Here is a 24,586-nt window from a genome sequence, read left to right on the forward strand (position 1 = left end):
CACCCAATTGCTTTCTGCAGAGTGAACCTCCTACTCCTGAATTTTCCCAAAATCATCTGCATTTCTAGTGTCCTGTCCTCTCCTGGAACACGAATAGAAGTTAAGTTTGTTGCTCCTTTAAAGAGTCAATATATTGCAGCTCATAAATGTAACTAGTTTTTGACAAATATTATTTCAATTACAGCACTTAACTGGTTTATGATAAAAGTAAAACAAGTTTATTTAATCACAGAGAGGTTTTAAGTGAGTTCAGATATAAGGAATAAAGATAGAAAGGGTTACAAGCAAACCAAAATAAAAATATGCTTATAAGACTAAAACTTAATTTCAGCAAGTTACAATCTAAACTTAGCTTGCAGAGATTTCATTCTCCTTATCTGAAGGGACCAAATGTTCTGTGATTTCAAGAGCTGCAGTCTCATAGAATCCCCCAAGTGATGGACAACTATGGGGTTCTTTTCCCTTTATTTTTATAGTCCAGTAAACCTTGGAAATGTAGTCTTTGAAAAGTAAGTCCAGACAAAGTGGCTTTTCCTTGCTGGATGTGGATGCCATGCTGTTGGTGTAGACTCCATACTGTCTTCTCTCCCCCTGGTGATTCTTACAATGCAAATGATCGCTTCCTGCAACCTCACTTGGTTTGAGGTGTTAGCCTCTTTCCTTTGTCTGGAGAAAACCAGTTGATCAACTCCCCTGGACATGCCTGTTTAAATACAGTTTAGTCATGTATTTCCATCATATATTTATGTAACCCTTCTGCCAGGCCGAATTGATAGCAACAAGGGCCAGGTTCAATACATAGGGGTCCCTTCCCTACAACATAATGCAAAACCAGCTCAAGCCCCCACCCAGTGACCTGGGAAAATCTTACACACACCCCTGGGCACCTCGAAGAGGCAATATTTCCCTTCTCGCAAGCACCGAGTCTCGGTGTAGCAGAAAATGTTTAATAACGTGAGATAAACAACAAGCATTAAACTGGGAAAACACCTCAACTAGAGTTCATAGACCAAACCATGAGCAAAGACCCACCCCAGGAAATTTGGCCGTGTCCTCTTCCCTGGGCTCTTGAGTCTAGCAACCCCCAAATCACCCCAAGACTCCAAAGTCCAATACCCCAAATGTCCCTAGAGTCCAGCAACCCAAAGATCACCCACAGTCCCAAAAGTCCCACAACCCAAAAATCTCTGTCCTGGGTCAGTGCAGCCCCAGAGTTCAAGAGTCTATCTGCAGGGGTTTTCCCCCCGCCAGCCTGGGTAGAAAGGGGCACCTTACGTGGTCCATGGCCAACTGCCCTGCCTCGCCTTGGGATTCTGCTTCCGCCTTCCCCACGAACTGCTCAGCTCCGTTCCGCTCTCATAGACTCATAGATTCTAGGACTGGAAGGGACCTCGAGAGGTCATCGAGTCCAGTCCCCTGCCCTCATGGCAGGACCAAATACTGTCTAAACCATCCCTGATAGACATTTATCTAACCTACTCTTAAATATCTCCAGAGATGGAGATTCCACAACTTCCCTAGGCAATCTATTCCAGTGTTTAACTACCCTGACAGTTAGGAACTTTTTCCTAATGTCCAACCTAAATCTCCCTTGCTGCAGTTTAAGCCCATTGCTTCTTGTTCTATCATTGGAGGCTAAGGTGAACAAGTTTTCTCCCTCCTCCTGATGACACCCTTTTAGATACCTGAAAACTGCTATCATGTCCCCTCTCAGTCTTCTCTTTTCCAAACTAAACAAACCCAATTCCTTCAGCCTTCCTTCATAGGTCATGTTCTCAAGACCTTTAATCATTCTTGTTGCTCTTCTCTGGACCCTCTCCAATTTCTCCACATCTTTCTTGAAATGCGGTGCCCAGAACTGGACACAATACTCCAATTGAGGCCTAACCAGCGCAGAGTAAAGCGGAAGAATGACTTCTCGTGTCTTGTTTACAACACACCTGTTAATGCTCTGCTCCGCTCTGCCAACTGCTCTGCTCCTCCAGCCGTCCCGTGATCCACTGCAGCCATTCCTGCAAACTGCTCGGCTCCGCTCACTCCGTGGGCCGCTCCAACCGTCCCACAAACTGCTCTGCTCTGCCAGCTGCTCTGCTTCACCAGCCGTCTTGTGATCCCTTCCAGCAGTCCCTGCAAACTGCTCTGCTCTGCTTGCTCCATGGGCACTCCAACTGTCCCACAAACTGCTCCGCTCCACCAGCTGCTCTACTCCGCAATATAGCTTCAGGCTCCTCCACTAGTTAGCACAGCTCTTTAGTGATTTCAGCTCTTAGTGAGTTCAGCTCAGGAACCTGTAACTAAGATTCTTAAGGGAAACAAAAATCAGCTCTGGTATTCAACAGTGGAGAGAGGAGGAGGTGCAACTGATGCTTCTGGCTCACAAAAGGAGCCCACTCCCTTGTCTAGCGAGTGCCACTCAATTGATGGTGAGACTCCCTGTCACAAAGCAGTTTCACAATTCCTCATCCACACAATCAGGGTGACAACACTCCACTCCTCCCGCCCCAACAACAAAGAAACTGGGGATCCCACAGCTGCCAAAGCAACCATCCCAGGCTGCCGTAGGCTATGCTAGGCAGGATGCGTGTGCCTATGCAAACACGATCAGCCCCTGAAATTCTTTTCCACACTCACCATAATTCATCACCAGATGTCAAGGTAGAGCTAATCCTGACTCTGCTTACATTTATAAAGTCTTTTGTGGGTTTACCATACATACATTACACATGAATATTAATGATCAGTGACTTACTAGTTTTCCAGTGATATATTATGACATGTCATCTTTTGCATAAATGTCATGACAACAGGGGGTTAGGTGCAGTGAATATGTCAGGCCTGATGAGTTGCTGACACAGAATAGTGAGCTGCCAATAGGGCTCTGTGTCCCACTCTCATCTCTGGAGTTTGCTTCTGCTAGAAATATATATGTAAACCGGAGCCTAGCCACATTAAAGAATGATTGTGAAATCCTCTTACTTTTATCCTTTATGGCTCTGCTGATTACCATTGTGAGAGATTGTGTGTCCTGCAACAAAACCAGTTTCAAGGCTGTTTGCCATGGTAGAACGTGTATTCTAGCATTCTAGAGCTAAGGGTTTAAAAGCCCCTATGCCACAATTGTCTCTTAGTTTCTCTTTTTTATATGAGCCAGAGAAAATGCATAACCTGGGCATTTTGTTGGGATATATGTTAGAATAATTTGTATATTGTTTGAACTTATATTATTTGTTTACTAGCTTGTTCATAGTTAACTGTTTCTCATTTTCTGAATATGCAGAAATTGGTCTAATGAAAGTCATGTTCTAAGGGTTGTCAAGGTTTGCCTCTATGGAACCCAGTGATTAGCTTGTCTTTGTGAGAAGGGTAGGTAGTCTTCTAGCAGATGTGCTCAATGACCAGATCTCAAGGCAATGGGTAACCAGATACTACTACCCAGAGGACTCACATTACCCATGATCTTGTTGAGACTGAGGGCTATCTGATTTCATTGCAGGCTTTTCTCATTCAACTTTCCTCATTGGAAGAATGGCAGAGGAGGTGCTCATAGGCGACTGTGGCAAATTTATTTGAATTGACACAGAGATCCTAGTCTGGTATGTTGGGTCAACAAGGGCTATTGATAGATGCATCCAAAAAAGGGAAATGACTTCATCCTGCATGTTGGTAGCAGTGAAAAATAACCAGAAGATAATTTAAGTATCCAGTTTACTGACACAAATGTTCATGGAAAGTGAATGTCAGTATTCTGTTTAGAAGGAGCTAACGTACAGCATGCTCATCCAATCACAGAAAGGGATGCTGGAAGGCTGGCATTGCTTCACTATGAGGGCAGAATTTAGGCGTCTGTGTGTGGTCTATGATGTAAAGTACTTATGGTAATGGTGAAGTGTGAATGGTGGAGTAGAGGTTCTGTATCGTTAGATGGCTTAACTTTTCAAGGACTTGATTTTGTGATTTTTGTGCCACGTGTGTGTGGCAGCTTTAACTGTTTCATTACAAAGTATATTGTGCATGATGTAAATGTCTTGTTGGATATACAAGAACACCTATTTAAATATAAAGATTACTAACACATTTTGAAAATTATTTTATGTTGTTTGTAGGTCAAATGTGTGTGGCCTAAACTGCTTCACAGTGATTTAATTTTAAATGTATATTAATTCAGTAAAAGGAAAAAACAATAATACATCACTTTGTATCGTGTGTATACTGGTGGATTGCTTGCAGAGTAAAAGGTTTAGATATATTTTGGTTTCAAACATACTGAGGTCACAATGGGTTTGTGCAATATATTAATAGTTAACATTAGAAAAATGTGTAATTTTTGTCTTAATTGTGAGGTAATTCAAATAAATTATTGGCTCTGATCCTGCAGTTGGATCCATCTAGGCCGTACTCTGCATTGAGCTCCACTGATTTCAATGGTCCTGTCCATGGGGATAATGACCTGACAGCCAGATTGGGACCATTGTTATTAACAATTATTTATTATTTGTATTGTGGTTGCAACGAAAGGCCCCAATCAGAATTGAGGCCCCATTTTGGTAGGCCCTGTACACAGGAAGAACACAGGAAGATGTGGTCTCTGCCCTAAGCTGCTTACAATCTATTGTAATAATATTAATTTTTTTTCTTTTAGCATAAGGCGACATCAAGAACGGAGAGCAATTTTAACTCCAATTTTAACAGATTTCACAGTGCGAATAACTGCAGCTCCTGCAATCATTTTCACAAAAGTAATTTCACCAGAAAACTTGCACACAGAGGTTAGTACAAAATTTAAACAAAAATAACTGACTTTTTAACATGTACATTATTGTTCCCTTCACAAATTTTAATCTTGATAGAAAATACTATATTAAACAATATTAAAATAGTGTGTTTGTGGAAAAAGGAAAAAGTTTTTTTAAACAGTTCATAGAGCTGCTGTAATTTTGGTATTTAACTATGGCACCGTTATTGTTTATTATTTGCATTGTTTGAACAGTTATTTTTATTTAATTACATTATGATAGCACTCAAAGGCCTCATCATGACCATGATCTCATTGTGCCAGGTGCTGTACAAACACCCAGAAATAGTTTGTGTCCCAAAGAGCTTACCATCTCTTGTCAAAAACCAGATGAAAGGAAGGGAAACATGATTCAGCAGACTTATGAAGTGGTCAGATTTATGGTAGGCACACTGCAGAATTCTTAAAGGATTTATAACTAAAAGAGTTGAGAAGACATGATCCAGCACAATATTTAAGAAACACTATTTTCATGGGCCCCATAAAAGCAAACCTGAAAACTACATTATCTCTACAAGAATCAAATAAACGCAGTTTGCTACGGTCAAATTTCCAAAGGCGTGCTACTTTTCGTAGTAGGAGTAATAGGGATTCCTCAGGATATTCCAAATTGACTGTAAAGATTTAGCTGTAACTTTTACCAGTTTGTGGGTCAGCTCATTAGAGGAGCCTGTTGCACACAAGAGACTGTGGTTCATTTCTTGGCATTAGCACGTGGGTAGGGAATTTAAAACACATTATTTGGAGGGAGGTGCCAGTCATTGTTTGCCAGCTAGCAGGAGTGATTTTTCATAATAGCTACCTCCTGGGAAGGGCAAAACCGAGGTAGGAATGAAAATCATATTTGCACATTTGTAACAGGTGCAAGTTGGTGGAGAGGAACAGATGTTAATTACATGAGGGAAAGATTGCAGTGAGTTTGTGTTTCATGTAGAGTGCCATCACAAGTGTAGGAGGGAGAGAGTTTTAAATTAAAAGAAAATTCAGGGGATAGCTGTGAGATGCATGGAAAGGATTTAGAGAAAAGAAACATATGAACATTACTATTGCTCACATTCAGGAATTTAAATGTTTGGGCTAGTCAGATTCTCCTTGAATCTATTCCTTAGGGGACACTTAAGGTTGAAGGGTGGGGTCTACTATAGATTACCGAGAATATGAACATTGTTCACATGTCCTTCATGAGAAGGGGCAATGCTTTTGCTTATTAAGCAAACCTTATGGATTGATTCTGCTGTTCATCTCTGAATCACTTGCCAACAATGGTCAAGAGCTTTAGTTTTGTATAACTGTAATAGTGGTCATCCAGCTAACTCTGCTACGATATTAACAGTGGTTTACAGGCAAAGAGAAATCAAATAGGCTGGTTATCTTTGAGTTCCAACATATGATTTCAATATAAATCGAGCTGAGTTATGTATCTTCTTGGAAGGACAAGGCAAAGAAGAAATGTAGTCCATTGCCAAGCAAATGAAAAACAAAAATCTGACAATCTAGTGTTTGATATTACGAAGAAAAACAAGACCTCACACATGAAACACTTTACATACAAGATTTGAGTTAATGGTTACATATGCTGTTGAAAGAAAAGCAAGGTATTAAACACAAGTTCTTCACAAGAAGTCTTATGGCTGGCACACCATTCTTTGCTACTAAAAGAGAGAAATAGATTTAACAGTCCCAATTAACATTGTGTAAATGGCTTAAATTGGGTTTGACAGAGAATTGTGGTATACTTACCTTTAAAATGTAAATTACCTGCCTAGTAGCTAGTATCTGACATGCTTTTTCTCCACAGGAGATTTTAGTGTGCGGACATTCTTTGGAGGTGAATATGACCACAAACCTGGACTTCTTCCTCAGCGTAGCTCAAGTACAACTTCTACAGCAGCTAGTACAAGCCAATTTGGTTGGACTGGAGCCTTCCGACAAGAGCACTGAGGTAGGTTATATAACCTATTTTCTTTTAGAATTACTGTGGCTCACATCAGACATTTACATTATGTGTGGTGGTAGAAAACATGTGTAAGTAAATGAATTACACACATTATTGTTTATCAAGCTTTACTTACACTGTACTCCACTGTTATTTTGAAAATTAAGCTGTGCCTACTGCTTTGTTAATTACAAATACTCTTCAGGAAGTCACTCTGAGCCGGCTTTGTAAAAGCTTCCTCATGAGAACACATTGATCAGGAGACATGGGAGGATGAAAGGCACCGGGATGGATTTTAAGACAGAAGGCTGTAAGGTTATTAATGTTTAACTTTTATGGAAGACTCAACAACCTACTTCCCCCCAAGATATACCACTCATTTACTTGAATCCAATACAGTGTTAAATGACCTCCAGGCCAAACCAATATTCAGGGTTGATCCCCTTCACTCTAATCTCTAGGATTCAGCCCACCTTTCAATCATCTTATGTTCTCCCTGCAAGTGAAAAGGAGGATACACATAAAAGGTACCTCAGTCTATGAACACTTAACATCTTTCTTGTGACTAATAGGGTCCACCAGCCATCACTCGGGTCTTTCGTCCATGTTTACTTCCAGGTGCTAGCCCCTATCAGCCTGTCATTGGCAATGAACACCAGCCTCAAGTTGCAACAAAATTACAAACTTCCCACTTACTACATTTTGAACTTTTAAATTCTGTCTTTATTCATTAAAACTAGGCCTCCAACCAACAAGACACTTTGCCCCCTGGGAAAAAAATCCTTCCTGATCGACAAAATTGGAGATCTGATCAGACCTACAGCATCTTGGCAACACAGCTCAGATTATACCTCAGTTATAGGGCAGGGTGAGGCAGGGCAGCAGCAGCAACCTCAGTGGTATGACTGCTACATGTCCTAAGAACTTCATCGACAGCAGGCGGACGCATGAGACAGTCAAGTCTGTGTTTTCCTCCAAAAGTCTAGCAAATGGGTGGAAGAGAGAAGTACAGAAATCTCTCCTCTCCTCCCTGTACTTGCCCTCCTGCCCAGGCACAATCTCTACATGCATTCTGGGCTGGCAGGAGGGGGCAGTGCTCTGAAGAAGTTGAGCCTGCAGCTCCCTTTCCCTCTGCTCCCAGGACCCCAGGGGCTATCCCATCTTAAGTCTAATGAAAACTCACCCTCTGTTCCCTGTCCCTCACTGAGACTGGGGGGGCATTATTTCATTACACCTTTGAAACATTAACAATGTAATAAAAGAAATACACTATGTCTTTCTCTTCTTTGGATACTTTGCAGATCCACAGCCTCTTTTGGAAATGAATATTGTAAGTAGGTATACTATGGGAATATCTTCAATAAATAACGTACAGGGCACTGTTTTCCCATCCCCTGTGGAATGCACAGAATCATAAACATTGAACGGGTGCCCAGAACTTGAATTTTGAGCTGGTGCTGTGAAGAAGTTCTGCACTATTAGTGCTTAGTATGCAAACTTGCTGCAATAAAAGCCACTTACTAGATAATTTCAGAGTGCTTTTTCTATACTATATCTAGAGGTGCCCATTTGTTCTTCATCAGTTCTTTCTATACACACTGTAGATAATTAATAAAGGAAAACATTTCTAGTTCAAGTTATTATTCTTAGTTATGTCATAAATAATAAAACTATATCTGGATTAAGAACAGCGTAGGGTAATGATATGTTTTATTTCCATTACTCCTTTCTCCAGTTATTTTCTCTAAAATAACAAAGTGAAGCCAGCTTCACATCAGTGCCTCAATGTCTTTTCTCCACATGCCTTTCACCTCATGTTGCCTTCTTGAGTTTTCGGAGGGTGAAGTAATAGCTGATGTATGTGAACTGCCCTGCTCATATCAATGAGTTAAGTCTGAAATCTAGAAATGATAATTCATATGTCAACACTGTTAACTATTTGACTGCTAACCATTTTATTAGAAGCATCCAGCTATAATTATCCCACATTCCCCAGGGGGCCTGTCTAAGTTGTAGCAGCGTCCCTGGACTGCCCTGTGAGCTACAGTGCTGCCTGCAATCTGTGCTACAGCTTTGCCCCCAGCCCTGCCTCCAGCACACTCCTTATATCAGAGCTTCCCTGACAGTCTTCAGAGGGCAACACTACAGTTGTTTCACACAGTTCCTGAACCAGGGAATTTTCTCAGTTTCAGAGCTTTAAGGGTCTCTTTAAGCCACTTCATTCCTTTTACCTGGTATAACAGGGGAAGAGCAGGAATGAAGATTTCATCCTATCTTTATATAAGTGCTGACTGTGTTTGATACTGTACAGAACACAGAAAAAGAGGCAGTATATGCCCCCAGGAGCTTAGCTGCTAAACAGGCAGATAGTGTATAATGCATTGGGAGACCCAGAGGAAAGGCCCACATATGAAATCCTCATAGTGAGCTTGGCTTTGCTTCCAATACAAAATGTATAAGGCCTCTCTTCCAAATCTGAGACAAGATAATGTAGCAGTGATCTGCCAGGTTTTTAAAGTAACAGAAGTCTTTGATTGTATAACAGACATTATGATGCATTCTGGATGTAATTTTCATTCTGGAGAGAGTCCATGCATGAATTTCGAACACCAAAGATAAGCAGTCCTGCTGGTGCTTTAAGAAATACTCAGAGCTCCGCAGGCATATAATGTTGAAATGGACCAGGTGAAAGTCTGTCATTTCACACATTTTAATGATACACAGCATGAGGGAATTGGGAAACTTTTAGTTCATGGTCCTTGGTTAGCAATTTTGTTTCTCTTCAGAGACACCTGGATAGGTCACATGTAACCAAGAATAAACAGAGGTCACTAATAAAATATGCATTTGTGCATTCTCTAAAATGGAGGAGATGAGGGAATACCTTGAATTTCTTGAGGTTATGGCCTGTAAAAGAAATAAGTGTTTTACCTCCTGTTCATCCCCTGCTAAACACAATGGAAAGACTTGGCTTGAAACACATCTGACCGAGTTTTTGTTAAGAATCTGTCAAAGATAGTTTACCTTTAGCCTGCAACTGAGGGTGTAGAACACTGGAGTTTTCTAAGAATATGAGAACATAGTCTATAGCAATAAAAAGTTTTAATACTTCAGATTTCTCTGTATAGTGGTGCTTTTCTTGTGGATGGTGAATTCTTCAAGGGTCTCCAGGTGAAGATTTGAATACTTAAAGGTCTTCCTAGAAATATTGCATAATGGAATTGTTTAGGGGCAGATCATGGAACTTTGGGGCTTGGTGGGGACTAGATTTCCTGTAGTATGCAGTGTCCAGTTGACCATAAACTTTGTATGGGTAACATGGAGCCTGTCTCTTGTCTACTGTATGTTGAAAGAAGTGTTGGCCTGGAAGCAGGAATGGAAAAAGGAACACTGCAAGTAGAATGGAAAGACTAGAGAAAGATTAACATCAATCCATTCTTGCAGGACAGTGTTTAATAGCTGCTAGCAACTCCCTTTGTTTCTTAATATGTTTTTTTCAGCACTGTCAGATATATTAAGTAACAAATATTTTTCCAAATTTAGAAGTAAGTTAGGATTAAGTCTTCCCCTGCTATGCTTAAAATCTCCCAGAAATATGTTTACCTGGACATACAGTTCCACTTCACACTGAGGGCACAAGGCTGATTGGAATAAGTCAAGCTTATTTAAACTTTTGGAGTGAAATATGTCTTGTATTGACAATTAAATTAATTCATGCGTAGGCATGGAAAGGTTAGATTTTTATCAGTAAATGTCGGTAAAAGTCAATATCTCCATACACACACAAAGTGACAAAAAATATTTCTGTTGATGATAATCAAAATGTACAGGTAGGCAAAGTAAGAAAAATGCTGCTAAAGAACTTATTAGAGTTTGAGTTAAGGATATTAACTTTGTATATTTTGACATGTGATGTTGAATATTTGTGTTTTAATGCTTGTAAAGCTTTAATTTTTTGAATCTCAGCATCTGCAGTCATTAAATAATTGTCTGAACCTGCCTATTTTCTATCAACCCTCCAAATTTCCTACAACTGTGAACATTTAAACAGATAAAAATTGAAAAAAGTTTTAAAATAGACATCAATATTATCTGTCAAAATTATTTTTAAAAAAATTGAAATCTGCCAAGCCTATTCATATGGCAGCTATTAGACAATGACATTGACTTCACATGTTCATTCCCAGGCTTCCCGGTTTCCATGTTTAAACCTTTATTCAGTGCAGACCCTTTTTCATCATCTTGATCAAGTCTCTTTATGTGCTGATTGTAAATAAATTTTGGTTAGCAGAAACCTTAATTTTGTTAGGATTTTTAACATATCTTATGCATCTGGAGTAACAGTGCTTTACCACTACAAATGAGAAACTCACACTTTGCTAGTTGGCTTTCATACAGTTTTGGGTGTTCTTGAGATATTATGACCTGTGAGATGGACTGATTAAAGCTAGGAGATAAACACCGATCTCATTATTGATGAAGATTGCCACAGCTCTTGTTCAAGCTGTTATCTCACTCTTGACAGCTGAAATCTTCTCTCTGGCCTTGGGCCACCAACCTTTCCCTCCTCACATCAGTAGAAAAGCTGCTCATCTTGATGGTCCATTATTCTAATACCACCATCCTTGAATTGTCTTCCTTGCCTTGCCGCCGTGAGGACAGTAAGTTGAGCTAAGATACTTCAACTTCAGCTACGCGAATAGCGTAGCTGAAGTTGCATATCTTAGATCAATCCCCCCTTCCCAGTGTAGGCCTGCTCTGAGACTATTAATTTATGCAAACATTCTAGCCTTTGCTGTTATATTGTCCCCTGCTCCTGCCTGTTTGCTTATCCTCTTGTTGTGTCTGGTCATAATCCTAGATTGTGAGCTCCCTGGGACAGGGACTTGATTTGCTTTTCTTCTGGCACTATTGCAATATGAGTGCTCAGTAAGATAAGTACAATAAGATGATCATCTGGATTGCTCAGGTCAGCCACACTTAAATAAATGGTGTTTAGATTCCTCTTCAAGAAACATTTAACATCTTCCTTTTTTAGGAAAAGTTATCAAGAAGGTTGTAATGGACCATCTCAGATACACCTCAATTCCACATGTGTATTATTTTTTAGTCTGGGTTCAATTATGGTTATGGAATAGAGACCTCAGTGATTATATCAATTGCTGATTTCTTTCTATGATCACATAAGCCATAAGGTGGCCAACCTGATTCAGTTAAATTTATCAGTATCTTTTGACACTATTAAGGTATTGTTGCATCTGGATGATCTTGTTTGAATGAACAGAGTTCCACTTCAGCTCCTTCTGCCTCAAGAGATTCCAGAGGTAGAAATGGGCAATTGTTTATCTTCCCTAAGAGCCCTAACATTGAGATTTGCAGGATTCCATCTTATCATCCCTCCTGTTCAATGTGTATGTAAGCTACTTAGGGGAGACTGAGAGACATTTTGAGCTGCATTGTCATCAGTATAGTGCTGATACTTATTCACAAAGGACAAATACACTATTGATGCTACCTGATTGACTTTAGTGGAGGAGAACTAGTATATACCAGCAGTGAAAATTCGGTTTCATTTTATCAAACCTGGATCCAACAGTTTCTTTAATTTCCCAGTAACTCGCCATGAGAAGGATGTGGATGAGAGCAAACTGGCTATAACTAAAAACAGGAAGCAGTGCTTGTGGTAGGGAGAAGCATTTAGAGAAACAGGTGGGTCTTGAACTATTAGCTATTGCTCCCAAAGTTAATGTTATTTAACATGTTATCTTAATAAATTATTCAGAAAAGGGGGCTAACAGCATGTTTATGGACACTGTGGGTGATACTATATTGGGATGGTTGTAAGCACCAATGATGATTAGGAGTAATACTAAAGGATTTAGAGCGTTTCAAAATATGGGCAGAAAACAAAACAAAACATTTAAACTTGTTTAAATTCAAGCTAATAATTCTAGAATGAAATAATCCAAAGCAGAGATTCAGTGAATGGGAGATACTTGGAAAGCAGTAATACTAAAAGAGTCCTAGGGTAATAATGAACAATAAATCAGACATGAGTTTGCAATGAACTGTAGAAGCAAAAAAAGACTATTTGGTTTAGTGGTGCAAATGTAAAAATCACACTCTGGTACTGGGGGATAATGGTTCCACCCTGTAGGGCTCTGATGTAGCTGTATCTGGGATATTGCTTTTAGTCTCTTCTTAACCGCAGCACCCATTCCCACAAAGGGTTAATCGCTTGCTCTGTAGCTTTAGAGGCAGGGCCACACCTGTCAGTCACAGCTAGTAGGAAATTCTTCTGTCTACCTTTTTCGTTCCTTGTTAGTACATTGCTCCTCTTCAGAGCCACAGCTTTTCTCTGACTGAGGTGCATGCCAGAAGAGTAAGAAACATGACTCCAAAAAATGCCTCTCTTGCTATGCTCCCGTCTAGCCCCATTTAGAAGCTCCCCTGTGTTTCTTTCACCTGCAAGTGGGCCTCCTCTATCTGCTCCTGTTATCTAGGGATGAAGCAACCTCCCCCAGCATGGAGCCCTTTGAAGCATCTTACAAACTGGAATTTCAAAGAAAAATAAAGAAATGTTTAGGGGATTTGGGAATTGATTTATGAGGAAAGATTTTAGAGTGGAACATGCATAGTTTGGCTGAGAGGTGACAAAGGAGAAGAGTGAGGCTATAAATCTGCAAATATTTGAAGGGTGTAAGCACCAAGGAAAGAAGGGAATTATTTAGGGTTGTAGAATGGATTTGAAGTAGTAGTTATATCATGAAATAGAAGAAAGGGATTGTTTAGGATGACTATCAGGAAAAAAAACTTATGAAATCAATGTGTTAAGCTGTGAAAATGTCTCCCAAGAGAAGTGATGGAAGACATCATAACTTAGGATATCTAAAACTTGACTGAACCAAACACTTGAAAATAAACTATAGGAGATGATCCTGCCCTTGCAAGGAAATTGATTAGATGGTCCTAATAGAACTTTTTTATCTCCAATTTCTGTGTTCAATATTCAAGAAATTCCATCCACTTCACCTGAATTTCAAGCAACCATTTGCAGGACAGGTGAGATATTACCTACAAAGACAAAGTAAGGTGAGAATTAGTGATTTCCAGTCTCTGAAGGATAAAAATTATTAAACATCTAAATCTTTTTTTAAATGGACAAAATAAGGCTTGAGTGTATTAAGTCTGCCTGGTGCCTGTGGATTTAGCAGCAGTAATTAGTTCGTTATTCATGAATATCGAGTAATCATCATAGTAAACCCACTTACAAAAGTACCATATGTAAGGAATAACATATGTCTATTTTTTGAAAGCAGTGTTTAAGAGCAAGTTAAATGTTTATACTTTTTAACAAAATAAAAAACATGTTTTAAGGGGGCAGGGAAGAACCACATCATTAAGGAAATCAAACATGGCAGTGCTCTTTGATCTGTGTACTCTAGACAGCATCCTGGAGAAAAAACTTTAAATCATAAAACTAATTTAACATTCTTTCCTTCTCCCTATCTCTTAACTCATTTCCCCCTCACAAATTTCCATTCTTCTGCAGTCTTCTTCTCATTGCCTAATCCATATGTGTCTATCTTGCCTTTCAGTAGGCTTATTTTAGTCTTGATGTGTATATGCAGTTCCCCAGTGTTTTCATTTTGCACATTTGTTCTATAACAAATTAAAAAAGAAAAAAGTAGAGAAATTCTAATTTTGTGGAATTGCACTAGTTCTGTGAAATTATTAGAGTATTTGTCCTGTTTGTTCCCCCAGAATGTTAATCATTGTGTACATTCTTCAACTTTCTGCTCAATTAACAAAATACAGTGAAGGAAACAGATCTTTTCTATCAAGCCTGAAGATGTTCTTTGGTATTAATTAGTTTAGATGGCAGGGGAACTTTTCTCTTCTCTTTTTAATTATCTTTGATAACCTTTTGAAACACAGCTAGAGCTAAAAAGGTTCTATTTATGACTATAAATCTTGCTTCCGTTACCATGCCACTTGAATGCTCCTGTATTACTCATAGCCAAAAGGGACCATTGTGATCTAGTGTAATCTCCTGCATAACACAGGCCACAGAATTTCACATAGAGGGCTTATCTACAACCCCATAGGACAGACTAAAGCACTGGGTAGACAAACCCAGTGATTCCTATATCAAGATCATAACTTCTGATTGTGCTAGAGCACATCTTTTAGAAAAAAGAGATGGAATCTTGATTTAAAGACTTCAAGTAATGGAGAATCCATTCCATCCCTAGGTAAGTATCATTGACCGCTGAAGTGCAGTGAAGAGCACACTGCTTGGCAACTTTGGCAAACTTGTACTGAGAATTTACTCTTGTTTCAACAGTGTAATACCCAGGACCCCAGTGCGTCCATCTGGGTCTATAAAGAACCCCATTTAAGTAATGAGGGCTCAGCTTGGGTGCAAGATCTCTTTACCCATGATGCGCTAATTGCAGAATATGGTCCTGAAATCTTTTTTTAAAAATGATTTGATCATTTCTCCAGTTTCATCTACCTTTGTTAATTTTTCAGCAGCAGAGGGTCAGAATATTCAACTACAGGATTTGAAGCAAATGGCTATTGGATCTTCGGGTTTTAATTAAAAAGTTTTGATCAATCATTTGCTAGTATATGTATCAGTCCAAATATCTGTGTGGTGATAATATGTCCTTTTCTATTTAATTACTGCATCAAATGTTCTGGGAGATCTTGTATCTTTTGTTCAATATTAGGAACATTCTATTGATATAAACTCTCCATCTTTATTAGTAATTACACGTATTGCAGTTTGTGCACTAAGTTGGTAAGGTTGCCATTCCAAGTGAGAATTTGGGGTGGGAAGCTCCAGTCCACCAAGTTCTCTTGTATCTCATAAAGCAGCCACATATTACCACTGGAGAATTCCTCCTATATAGAGGAAATCTAAGTTGGCATAGACAGCTGCACCATCTCCTCCGCCAGAAACCCACTCTCCCAATATAAGTGGAAGAAAGGGACATGCTGAGGTATGCAGGAGAAGTGAAGGGAGAGATGGATCAAGGTGTTCCTTATGAATGGATTGAAAAACTAGGTTCTACCATCTTCTGGAGGGAGTTTTGTTCATTATGTATAGTATCTGGGCTATTTACTGTTGCCTTTGGATTTTTGGACCCACCTGTTCAGGGGCCAGGGTCAGCAGTGGGTCAGGTTGAGTTCTGGACTCTCTCCTGAAGTTCTCGCATCTTTTTTCCTGTTTCTTTTCCATTTTGAAAAAACAGTGCATTTTGATTTGGTGCATTAGGATAGTTTCACATATTATTTATTTTAAGTAACAGCTACAGTATGTAACTCTATCATGGATGGATATTATCTCTAAGAAATATATGAGTGTTTTACACTTTGACAACACGTATCCAGTGTGTTGTGCCAATAATATCGAACTGAAAAGTGTGGGAGGAGGGATTGACATTTCCCACTTGGTGCTTGATGCTGTAGGTATTTGTTAAAGGTTAGTACAGTTGTAGTATATCAAAGATAACAAAGTAATCTCTGAATTCTCACTATAATTGTAGTCTAGTTAATGTTTTCATTTGCTTTTGTTTGCTATGTAAATGAGGATGCCTTTGGGGAAGAGGTGGAAAAAGCCTTTCAAGAGATTTCATTTGAGCTGGACTAGATTGGAAGCAGGTGATCATCCAGATTCTGTCAAAATTTTGGCATATCATTCATTAAGAGGACCTATGCTACTGAAATTAATTCACGCCTAACAGATGTACAGTACCATGAAGGGATGTGACCTGCCTGACACCGATCACTGGAAAGAAAACGCATTTCTTTTGATGTTTTGAATTAGATTCTGTAGATATTACACATGTGTCTCACATGTTGACAACAGAAGTTCTTTTTCTTCTACAAGTTTTATACCTAAATGCACATTCATCTGTACGACTCTGCCCATATAATAAATATTTTCAAGACTAATAGTGGGATCTCCAAAACTGTCTGAATGACTTAGGAGCAGAAGTCCCATTGAAAGACAATGACACTTGTGCTCTTAAAACACTTTGCTGATTTTTGAAAATCGCACACCAAAGAATTAAATCTCAACTGAATGTAGTGGTAACTCAAGTACAGCAGTAAACTGATGCAGTACGTTTCCTCTTTCTTTCTCTCTTTCTTTCATCAGGTTTGTAGGAAAAGTCTATTTTGTCTCTGCAGCTAGCTGTTTACTGTGACCAGGTCTCTGAATGTTAAGAGCAGAAGTACAAACAATAAATGATGACATTAATTTATTCATAGGGGAATTCTGCGCCAAAACATTAAAAATTCAGTGCACAATATTTTAAAATTCTGCATATATTGTTTGTCAAAATAACACAATATAATCACGCCAGTTTCAATTCTTTTGGTCATTTATTTCAAAATACCTGTCAGCAAGTATGTCTGTAATAAGGCAGACCAAAAAAAAGATTCAGGAAATGTTTTTTTGACAAATAGATTCCTTAATAGACAAATGAATACGGAACTTTTAGTAATTCATTTAAACTACAATACAGAAATGTATTTCCTGCACCTGTGGGAAGCAGTGCAAAGGCTTAGGGTAATAGAGGAGCTGAGGGAGAGGAAAGGAACCAGAGAGTGAACCTGGAGGGTTGTTGGGTGTAGGTTGGAGAAATATGAGACAGGTTTTTTGGGGGAAGGGGGAGGGTGCCCCTCCCTGGTCTTTCACACTAGACTTCCCTCTAGACCTTCTGAATCCCTGTCGCTGATCCCCCAGCAGCTCTGCGTGCCCCACTCTGTCTGCCACCCCTCATATCCCATGCCTCCTAACCTGGCTCTGCCCGCAGGGTGCTCTGATGAATGCACGGTGCCCACTGTTACTGCCAGTCAGCTGCTGCTGTCTATTCTGTGACTACAGCGTCCTCTGGTGGGTGAAAGGCAGAACTGCAGCATTTTTCAGTCAGAATGCATTTTATGTGCAGAAAAAAAAATTCTATGCCAGACATGAATTCTCTGCATGCGCAGAATACCCCCATGAGTAATTAACTGTAATTTTTTAAATCAAGAATGGGTGCGGCTTTTTTTAACAATATGCTCTAGTTCAAAAGGAATTATTTTGAGGAAGTTCTAAGACCCGTATTACACCGAAGATCAGACAAGATGATCACAATGGTCCTGGCTGGCTTTGGAATCTATGAATAAATACATGTCTGTGATTGAGTAAAAAGAACTCCTATAAACGATAGAGAAGACCTCAGTTGTAATGAGTTTCCCTCAGTTTAGACATTAGCATTGTTCCTTGTTTTGTTACACATTGGGATTGTTTGAAGTATCCTGGGATTCAGGTGTTTGCAAGATGTCCTGGCAGTTTGGTTGTGTACCACTCTGAGTTGCAGCATTTGAGCTGAAATGAAAATTATACCTTAGTTATTTGGGATTGTCCTTTCTGTACACATGTACCTCATAATTGTATTTTATTTATTTGCCTGCTTACTCTAGTGGACAGTCCTTGTACATGGGTTACTTACAGGGTCAGATAATTAAGACATGTGGACTTTGTTTGCATTCTCTCTGTCATGATACAGGGGCTGTTTTCATGTTGATATACCACCCCCAACACCCGCAAGGCAAGGGAAAGAACCCAGTTAGTCATGCTCTGCCCCTGGACGTGAAGTGTAACTAAATGCTATCCTAGATAAAGGAGGTGGAGTTAAGCTATATAAGCTAACTGAGGGAACTCAGTTGGGGACAGATTGCTGACAAGACAGGTCTCTCTGACAGAGAGTCCTGAACTAGGGCTTAACAGGCGTAGGATACATTAAGGGAACTAGTGAAGCCTGAGAGTAGGGAAGGGCTATTAGATTGAAGACTTGTTTGAATCTTTATTTGGACTTATTTGTGCTACTCCAGAAGGGAGACTTTTATGTCACTTGACTGGAGGAAAGGGAAAAGGTGCAGGTGGAGAAAAGCCATTGCAAATCCAAGGGAGAGCCTTGCAAGGGGCGCTAAGTCAAGGACCCCATGCAACACTGTGACCAGAGACTAGTGGGCATCCAGAAGGTGAGCAAGGGCTCTTACAGAAACTTAGTACATATTTTATTATAAGAGAAATACAGCTTCCTGTAACAAGGTCTGTAGCGGCAAATCAATCATATAAAACAATGAAATCCTGGAAATCAATAATATATTTGTCTCTAAAGTGCAAGCATTTATAAAGAATTTTTGATGTGCATGTTGAAATGGCAATCTGTTGAGTACTGCAGTGTATATATCTGAAGCCTTTGAGCTGCTTCACATATTGAAAGTCAAAAACAGTTCCAGTAATTAAAAGAAAAAATAGAGGTTCTAAAAATTGTTATGCAAGTCTTAAAACATTTGGTGATCATTCGGTGCGTCTGTGGAACTGAAGATATGGGGCTATATCATCAGATTGTGAAGACTGGCATAGCTCCATTGAAGTCAGTGATGCTGTGCCAATTTACATCAGCTGAAGTTCTGGCACATTGACTTTTAATGATCTAGATGCTTCTGGTCTGTTTGTGGATACAAATTTCTGAGAATGAGTGAATACCCATATCTTCTGAGATTTAGCCAGCCAAGGAAGGGAAATTTTGCTGCTGAAAATCTTGTTACTTAAGAAAGTTATATTAAGACAGGGTGAAAAAAGTGTTGCCCCTGGACTATATGCCATGCCACTTCTTTAAGATGCAGATGAGGAGGAATATTTTGATATGTATTTTAATAATACTGTATATATTTTACAGGCTTTTAGTTGACCTATTGTAAATGAGTAGGAGTCCTCAGGACCTACATGGGATACAGTTTCAGCATGGAATATGTTTAAAGATTTCTTTCTTCCTTTCACTCTGGATGTGAAGTATCTACATTTTAGTAATGGGTGATGTGATCTCTGTATATAACATACACTCAGTAATCATTTTGTTGGGTGTTTAGGAATCTTTTCCTTTCTTTTTATTTGATGAAAGTCATTATACATTTCAGTTTTATTATGATTAATAAATCACCTAAATGATTATTCCGTGATCATTAATAACTGATATATGTATAATAATTTTAATTCAGACATCTCAAAATGCTTGAAAATGTTATCACAGACAACAAGCGGAGTATATTTGAGGATCCCTTTACCTATTAATAAAATGCAACTACATCAATGCAATGTGCCCTGTTGGAGTGTGGTGTGAAATGAGCCATTGGAGATTGTTGTTAGAAATGGATTATTCAATTTCTCTAACAGTCATCATGGTTAAAACAGATTTGTAAATTATAGTACGGCAGGTATTGCAAATATCAGAAAAACAACGAAAGAGGTTAAAAGTATGAATAGGAAATAAAAAAAATCAGTTCAGGAAAATGTAAACAAAACATTTGCAGGAAAATAGTGCAAAACCTGGTGATCAGTAGAAGTGAGATAACTGAATAGCATTACTGCTGAAAAAAATAGCCCCTGTACTTTGATATGCCTTTGCAAGTACAACTAAAAAAACACATCACAAGCTTATATTTTATTGACATTTCTCTATCACCTTGTTTCTTTCAACATCAGTGCTACTCAGTTATTGCATTCCCACTGATCACCAAGTCGTGGCAGAAATTCTCTTTCTCTTCTTTGTTTCATCCTGGCTAAGGTGCATATCACAAACAGAGTGCGCTCTTTATGTTGAATTCATGAAGCCATATATCTGTCACTCACTCTAAAAACTTCAATCAACAGCTTTCTCAGCTCTCCTCTAACAACCACCCTCAGCTCTTTTTGTCACACAGGTAGAAGAGTTTGCACTCAGTGGGTTCATTAGTACTTGATGGATTCATTTCTTTTTCTTTATGTGCCATTTTCTTGTTTTAGATTGTTATCTGCACTATGGTCTAACACTACTCCTCTTTTTCCTCTAAATTTTTCCCATTTTCATTATCCACAAACTTCTGTTGCCACCAGAATCCACATTATTTCCCCTCTTCAGCTGATGCCAAATCTATTTCCAGATAGTATCCTGTACTACTTGCACAAACTTCTCTGCCGTACTTCCTCTGAACTTAACTACTCTGGCTTGGATATGTGCTGGAAAAAAAAAATTTTTTTTCTGTCCACATTTGTGAAGAAAGGAGCGTTTTGAGCACTGAAGAAACTTTACTCTTTCCAAATGTCTCAGTGGGCCAAATTCTGACACTTGCTGAGCAGTAGCAATTGCCACTAATTCCAGTTAGAAGCTTCATTTCAATTGAAGTTGCAGATGATTAGAAGGACTAAGGATTTGTGCCACTATTTAAAAATAACACACATTGTGGTTCCATGTATTTATTTTTATTTACATAATTTTAGATAGTCAACGGAACAGTAATCACCTCTTTAAACTGTAAAGGGGCAAATTCCAAATCCATTATCTTTGATTTATAGGCTAATGTAGCGAAGATTGGTGTAGACACAATAATAAAGAGCAATGAATGTATGTTTAAATCAGATTTGTTACAAAAAATTTTAGTATTTTAATATATTATAGAGAATGTAGTGCCAGGTCTGCAGTGTTATGTTTTTAATTATTGTAAGCCTTTGCTGTATGCTCTCTTTTTATAAAACCATCTTTGATGTACAGTAGACCCATTGTATTGGCTTCATCATAAAGTGTACTCTGTTATCACAAAGAAGATTGCTTTGATCTGCTTGGCAGTCTTAGAGTGTGGACACACATGTGGTGTTTGATAAATTACCTGAAGGGCAAGGAATTTTTCTGTCTTTTCATAATTATTCACTTTTTTAAATTAATACATGCCAAAATCCTGCAAAAAGAAAAATATGTGCACGTGGAGAACAGAGATAGAGGTAGTGGCAGAAGGAACAGGGAGTGAAAGGATGAATGGCAATTAAAATGCTTTACTTCTTTGCTAATTCAGCTAAGCGGATAGCTACATAATTAGAGGGACTTCACTTTCTCTGCCTTAAGATTTTTGAAATGTTGTTAGAGTGTAAACCTTTAAAATATAAATGGTATGCAGTACTGTTGTTTTTCCATGATACAACAAGTGAGCCTTAGAGAACATCTTTCTTAGGTTTGCAAATCAGGTTTTTGATGTCCTTAGCATTACCACCCAACGTACATCTACCCAGGGATTAAAGACCAGCAGCACAGCTGCTACTGGTCCAGATCAGCTGACTCAGGTTGGAGGGCAAAAAATTGCTGTGAAGACATTCAGGTTCAGGCTAGAGACAGAGCTCTGGGACCCTGCAAGGGTGGAGGCTTGCTCAAAGCATGTACATCTGCCTAAACTGTAAATTACACTGCCTTGTGCAGTGTAAACATACCCTAAAGGATTTAGGCACCTAAGTCCCATTTTCAAAAATGTCTTAGGAGCCTAAGTCTCATTGAAAGTCACGTAGGTACTTTTGAAAAATTTACCATAGGTCATCATAAATTAATCTATAAATGTCTTTTTACTAGTCCTCAAACATCAAGATGAGCCCAGGAAACAGTGCCCTAATATACATTTCTACACCAAGTCACTTTTTAGTTATATTTGCCCCAATATTTATAGCTAATCAAATTCTACATTGATGTTGATAATAAACATACTTTGCATTCAGATAGCACCTTCCAGCCAATAATCTAAAATTCCTTTATAAGCATTTAATTTATCCTGACAATATCTCTGTGAGGTAAATATGTGGCGTTAACTCCATTTTGCACAGGGATTCAGTGATGTAGCCATTGTAAATCTTCAGCCTACTGTATTGTAAATCCTCAGTCTACTCTTCTTGGGTCACAGCCTTTGATGTGACAGGATGCAGGCCCTAACCAGTTTTGAAGCAGTATTAAGAAGCCTTTCAGAAATGCAGGAGGTTATTTATCGGATTTTTATGGAAATCTAAATTCAACTTTGGGAACTTTATGTAAACAGAAAATCAGAAAGGTCAGATATATTATTGCCTCGCTTTACAAGTTGCCTTTTGTAGCTGGAGACCAATTTTTCTAAGAGTTACTTAGAGAAAAACATCGGAGAGATCTTTCCATTTTGCAGTGGGTTGTAGAGTTATTGTCTCAGTGTATTGTATACTGGGGTTTGAAATTCCTAGTAAGTTTGGCATGTAGTTGAAAACCAAGTCATATTCCTGGGCCTGTGCTCCTAGTAGAACTCGCAGCACAAGACTGGCAAGAACTTCTGAAGTTAGCCCATTTTAGCTTTAGGGCGTAAGGTAACTAACCAACCTCACAGCACTTCTGAGGGTAATTTGGTGTAACTTGCCCAAAGGAGAGGCTAGAAGAAGGTATAACTTTAGATTTCCCTCTGAATTTGGCCCTGGAAAGGAAGAATTCTAAAAAGAGGACACTTAAGATATCCAGAAGTCACAGTAATTAGACTTGACATTCCAGTAATTCAAACCTCATCCATTCTGAACTGCTGCCAGTGACGTTAGCACCAAAGAGCATAGATCCATTTCTGATGGCAGGTTTTAGCATCCGAGAATGAGAAAGATACATAATTTTTTTTTATAACAACTGACACATAAGTCACTTTGTTTTACCATTTGGACTTGCTTAGCAGTTTATCCCCACCACAGATGATATATAAACTCCCCTTTAGAAATAGAGTGTTTCTGATCCAACCAGAAGGAGGAGGTACCAGAAGTCTTGCAATAAGCCTTTTCTTGCAAGATTTTTGTTTCAGATTTTTGGTTCAAAGAGGATTGGGTAAGATTCAAATAACTATCAAACTTTTGAATGATTATCCGGATTGAACCCCTCAATCTTTTTAGCATCACGTAATACTAATTTTCAACTGCTTATATTACATGCAATTTATTAAGTCCTAAAATTCCCGTGGTTAAATCTCTTCCATTTTATTCATATATTAATACATAAAAGCAGAGAAATTTCAGCAGATTTCTTTTCACAATAAAAATACTATTTTGCTTGTATTATAGGGCTTTATGGTGATATTAGATACAGTAACTCAGCAGTTTGATGGTGTATTCATGCCAACAGTAGCTCTAGGAAGCATTGTGATGTAGACACATCTCTGAGTTAAAATTCCTCACATATTTCTTTCTTGCTCCAGGGATAGTAATTTCCTATTGGTTAAACATAGCAATAAATTACCACACTCGGTGCTTTTTTGAAAACTGGGCCCATATATATTTCTGTGCAATGACAGTTAATTTTTAGTTATATTTATTTTAATTATAAACATCCAATCAGGTTCCACATAACATTTGTACTGGCTAGCAAGTCAGAGGTGGAACCTAGTTTCTGCCCATTCCTCTCCTGCTCTCCATCTGTCTGCTTCAGGAAGGTTGCATAGCCCAGTTTACTCCTGAATGCCTGGTTGACACTCTCAGTAGCCCATAAGTCCAAATCACAGTCTAGCCCATAGATTATAAATTCACTATGGTAGCTTATGTATTAGTAATAATTAGTGAAAAATAACTTAAGAACCTTCATTTTTGTCCGTTGTGCTGTTTTGTTTCATTCACAGCTTCTTTTAATGGTAGTGATAAATGCAGCATTTAACATTAAGTAGTTGCAAATGATGGAATAGTTGAATACCATTAAAGCAGAGATCAAAAATCTTTTCCACTTTGGATCTCCCTCAGATCTCTTTATTCCTTCAGCTTTCAGTTTCTTCTCCAATCCAAGCCTGAAGGATCAAGAAGAGCTAAATTTCCAGAATTCTTGGCATTTACTTGCAATAAGAGTAAATCTTTACATATCTTGTATTGACAGTTAAGAAATCCCTCATGAGAAACACTTTAAAGTCCTCTTGTTCTTTAATTCGGAAAGAAAGGAATTGTATTCACTGATATGATCAACAGAAAATTTCATTCTTTCTATGACATCTGCAGAGGGGCACAGGATTGTTGCAAG

The 24,586-nt window shown here is 38.7% G+C and overlaps 1 protein-coding gene across 4 annotated transcripts in view; it reads left to right on the top strand.

The window, feature by feature from the left end:
- The window catches only part of VPS13B (vacuolar protein sorting 13 homolog B), a 913,516-nt gene that overhangs the window by 666,244 nt on the left and 222,686 nt on the right, over positions 1–24,586 (top strand). For all 4 annotated transcript variants that reach the window (XM_050940452.1, XM_050940449.1, XM_050940451.1 and 1 more), the window contains exons 32-33: positions 4,640–4,766; positions 6,591–6,734. In XM_050940452.1, coding sequence (XP_050796409.1) covers positions 4,640–4,766; positions 6,591–6,734 — 271 coding nt within the window. The remainder of the gene's footprint in view (positions 1–4,639; positions 4,767–6,590; positions 6,735–24,586) is intronic.

The sequence above is a fragment of the Gopherus flavomarginatus genome, chromosome 2 (genome assembly GCF_025201925.1).
Source record: "Gopherus flavomarginatus isolate rGopFla2 chromosome 2, rGopFla2.mat.asm, whole genome shotgun sequence".
In the NCBI taxonomy this organism is placed as follows: domain Eukaryota; kingdom Metazoa; phylum Chordata; order Testudines; family Testudinidae; genus Gopherus; species Gopherus flavomarginatus.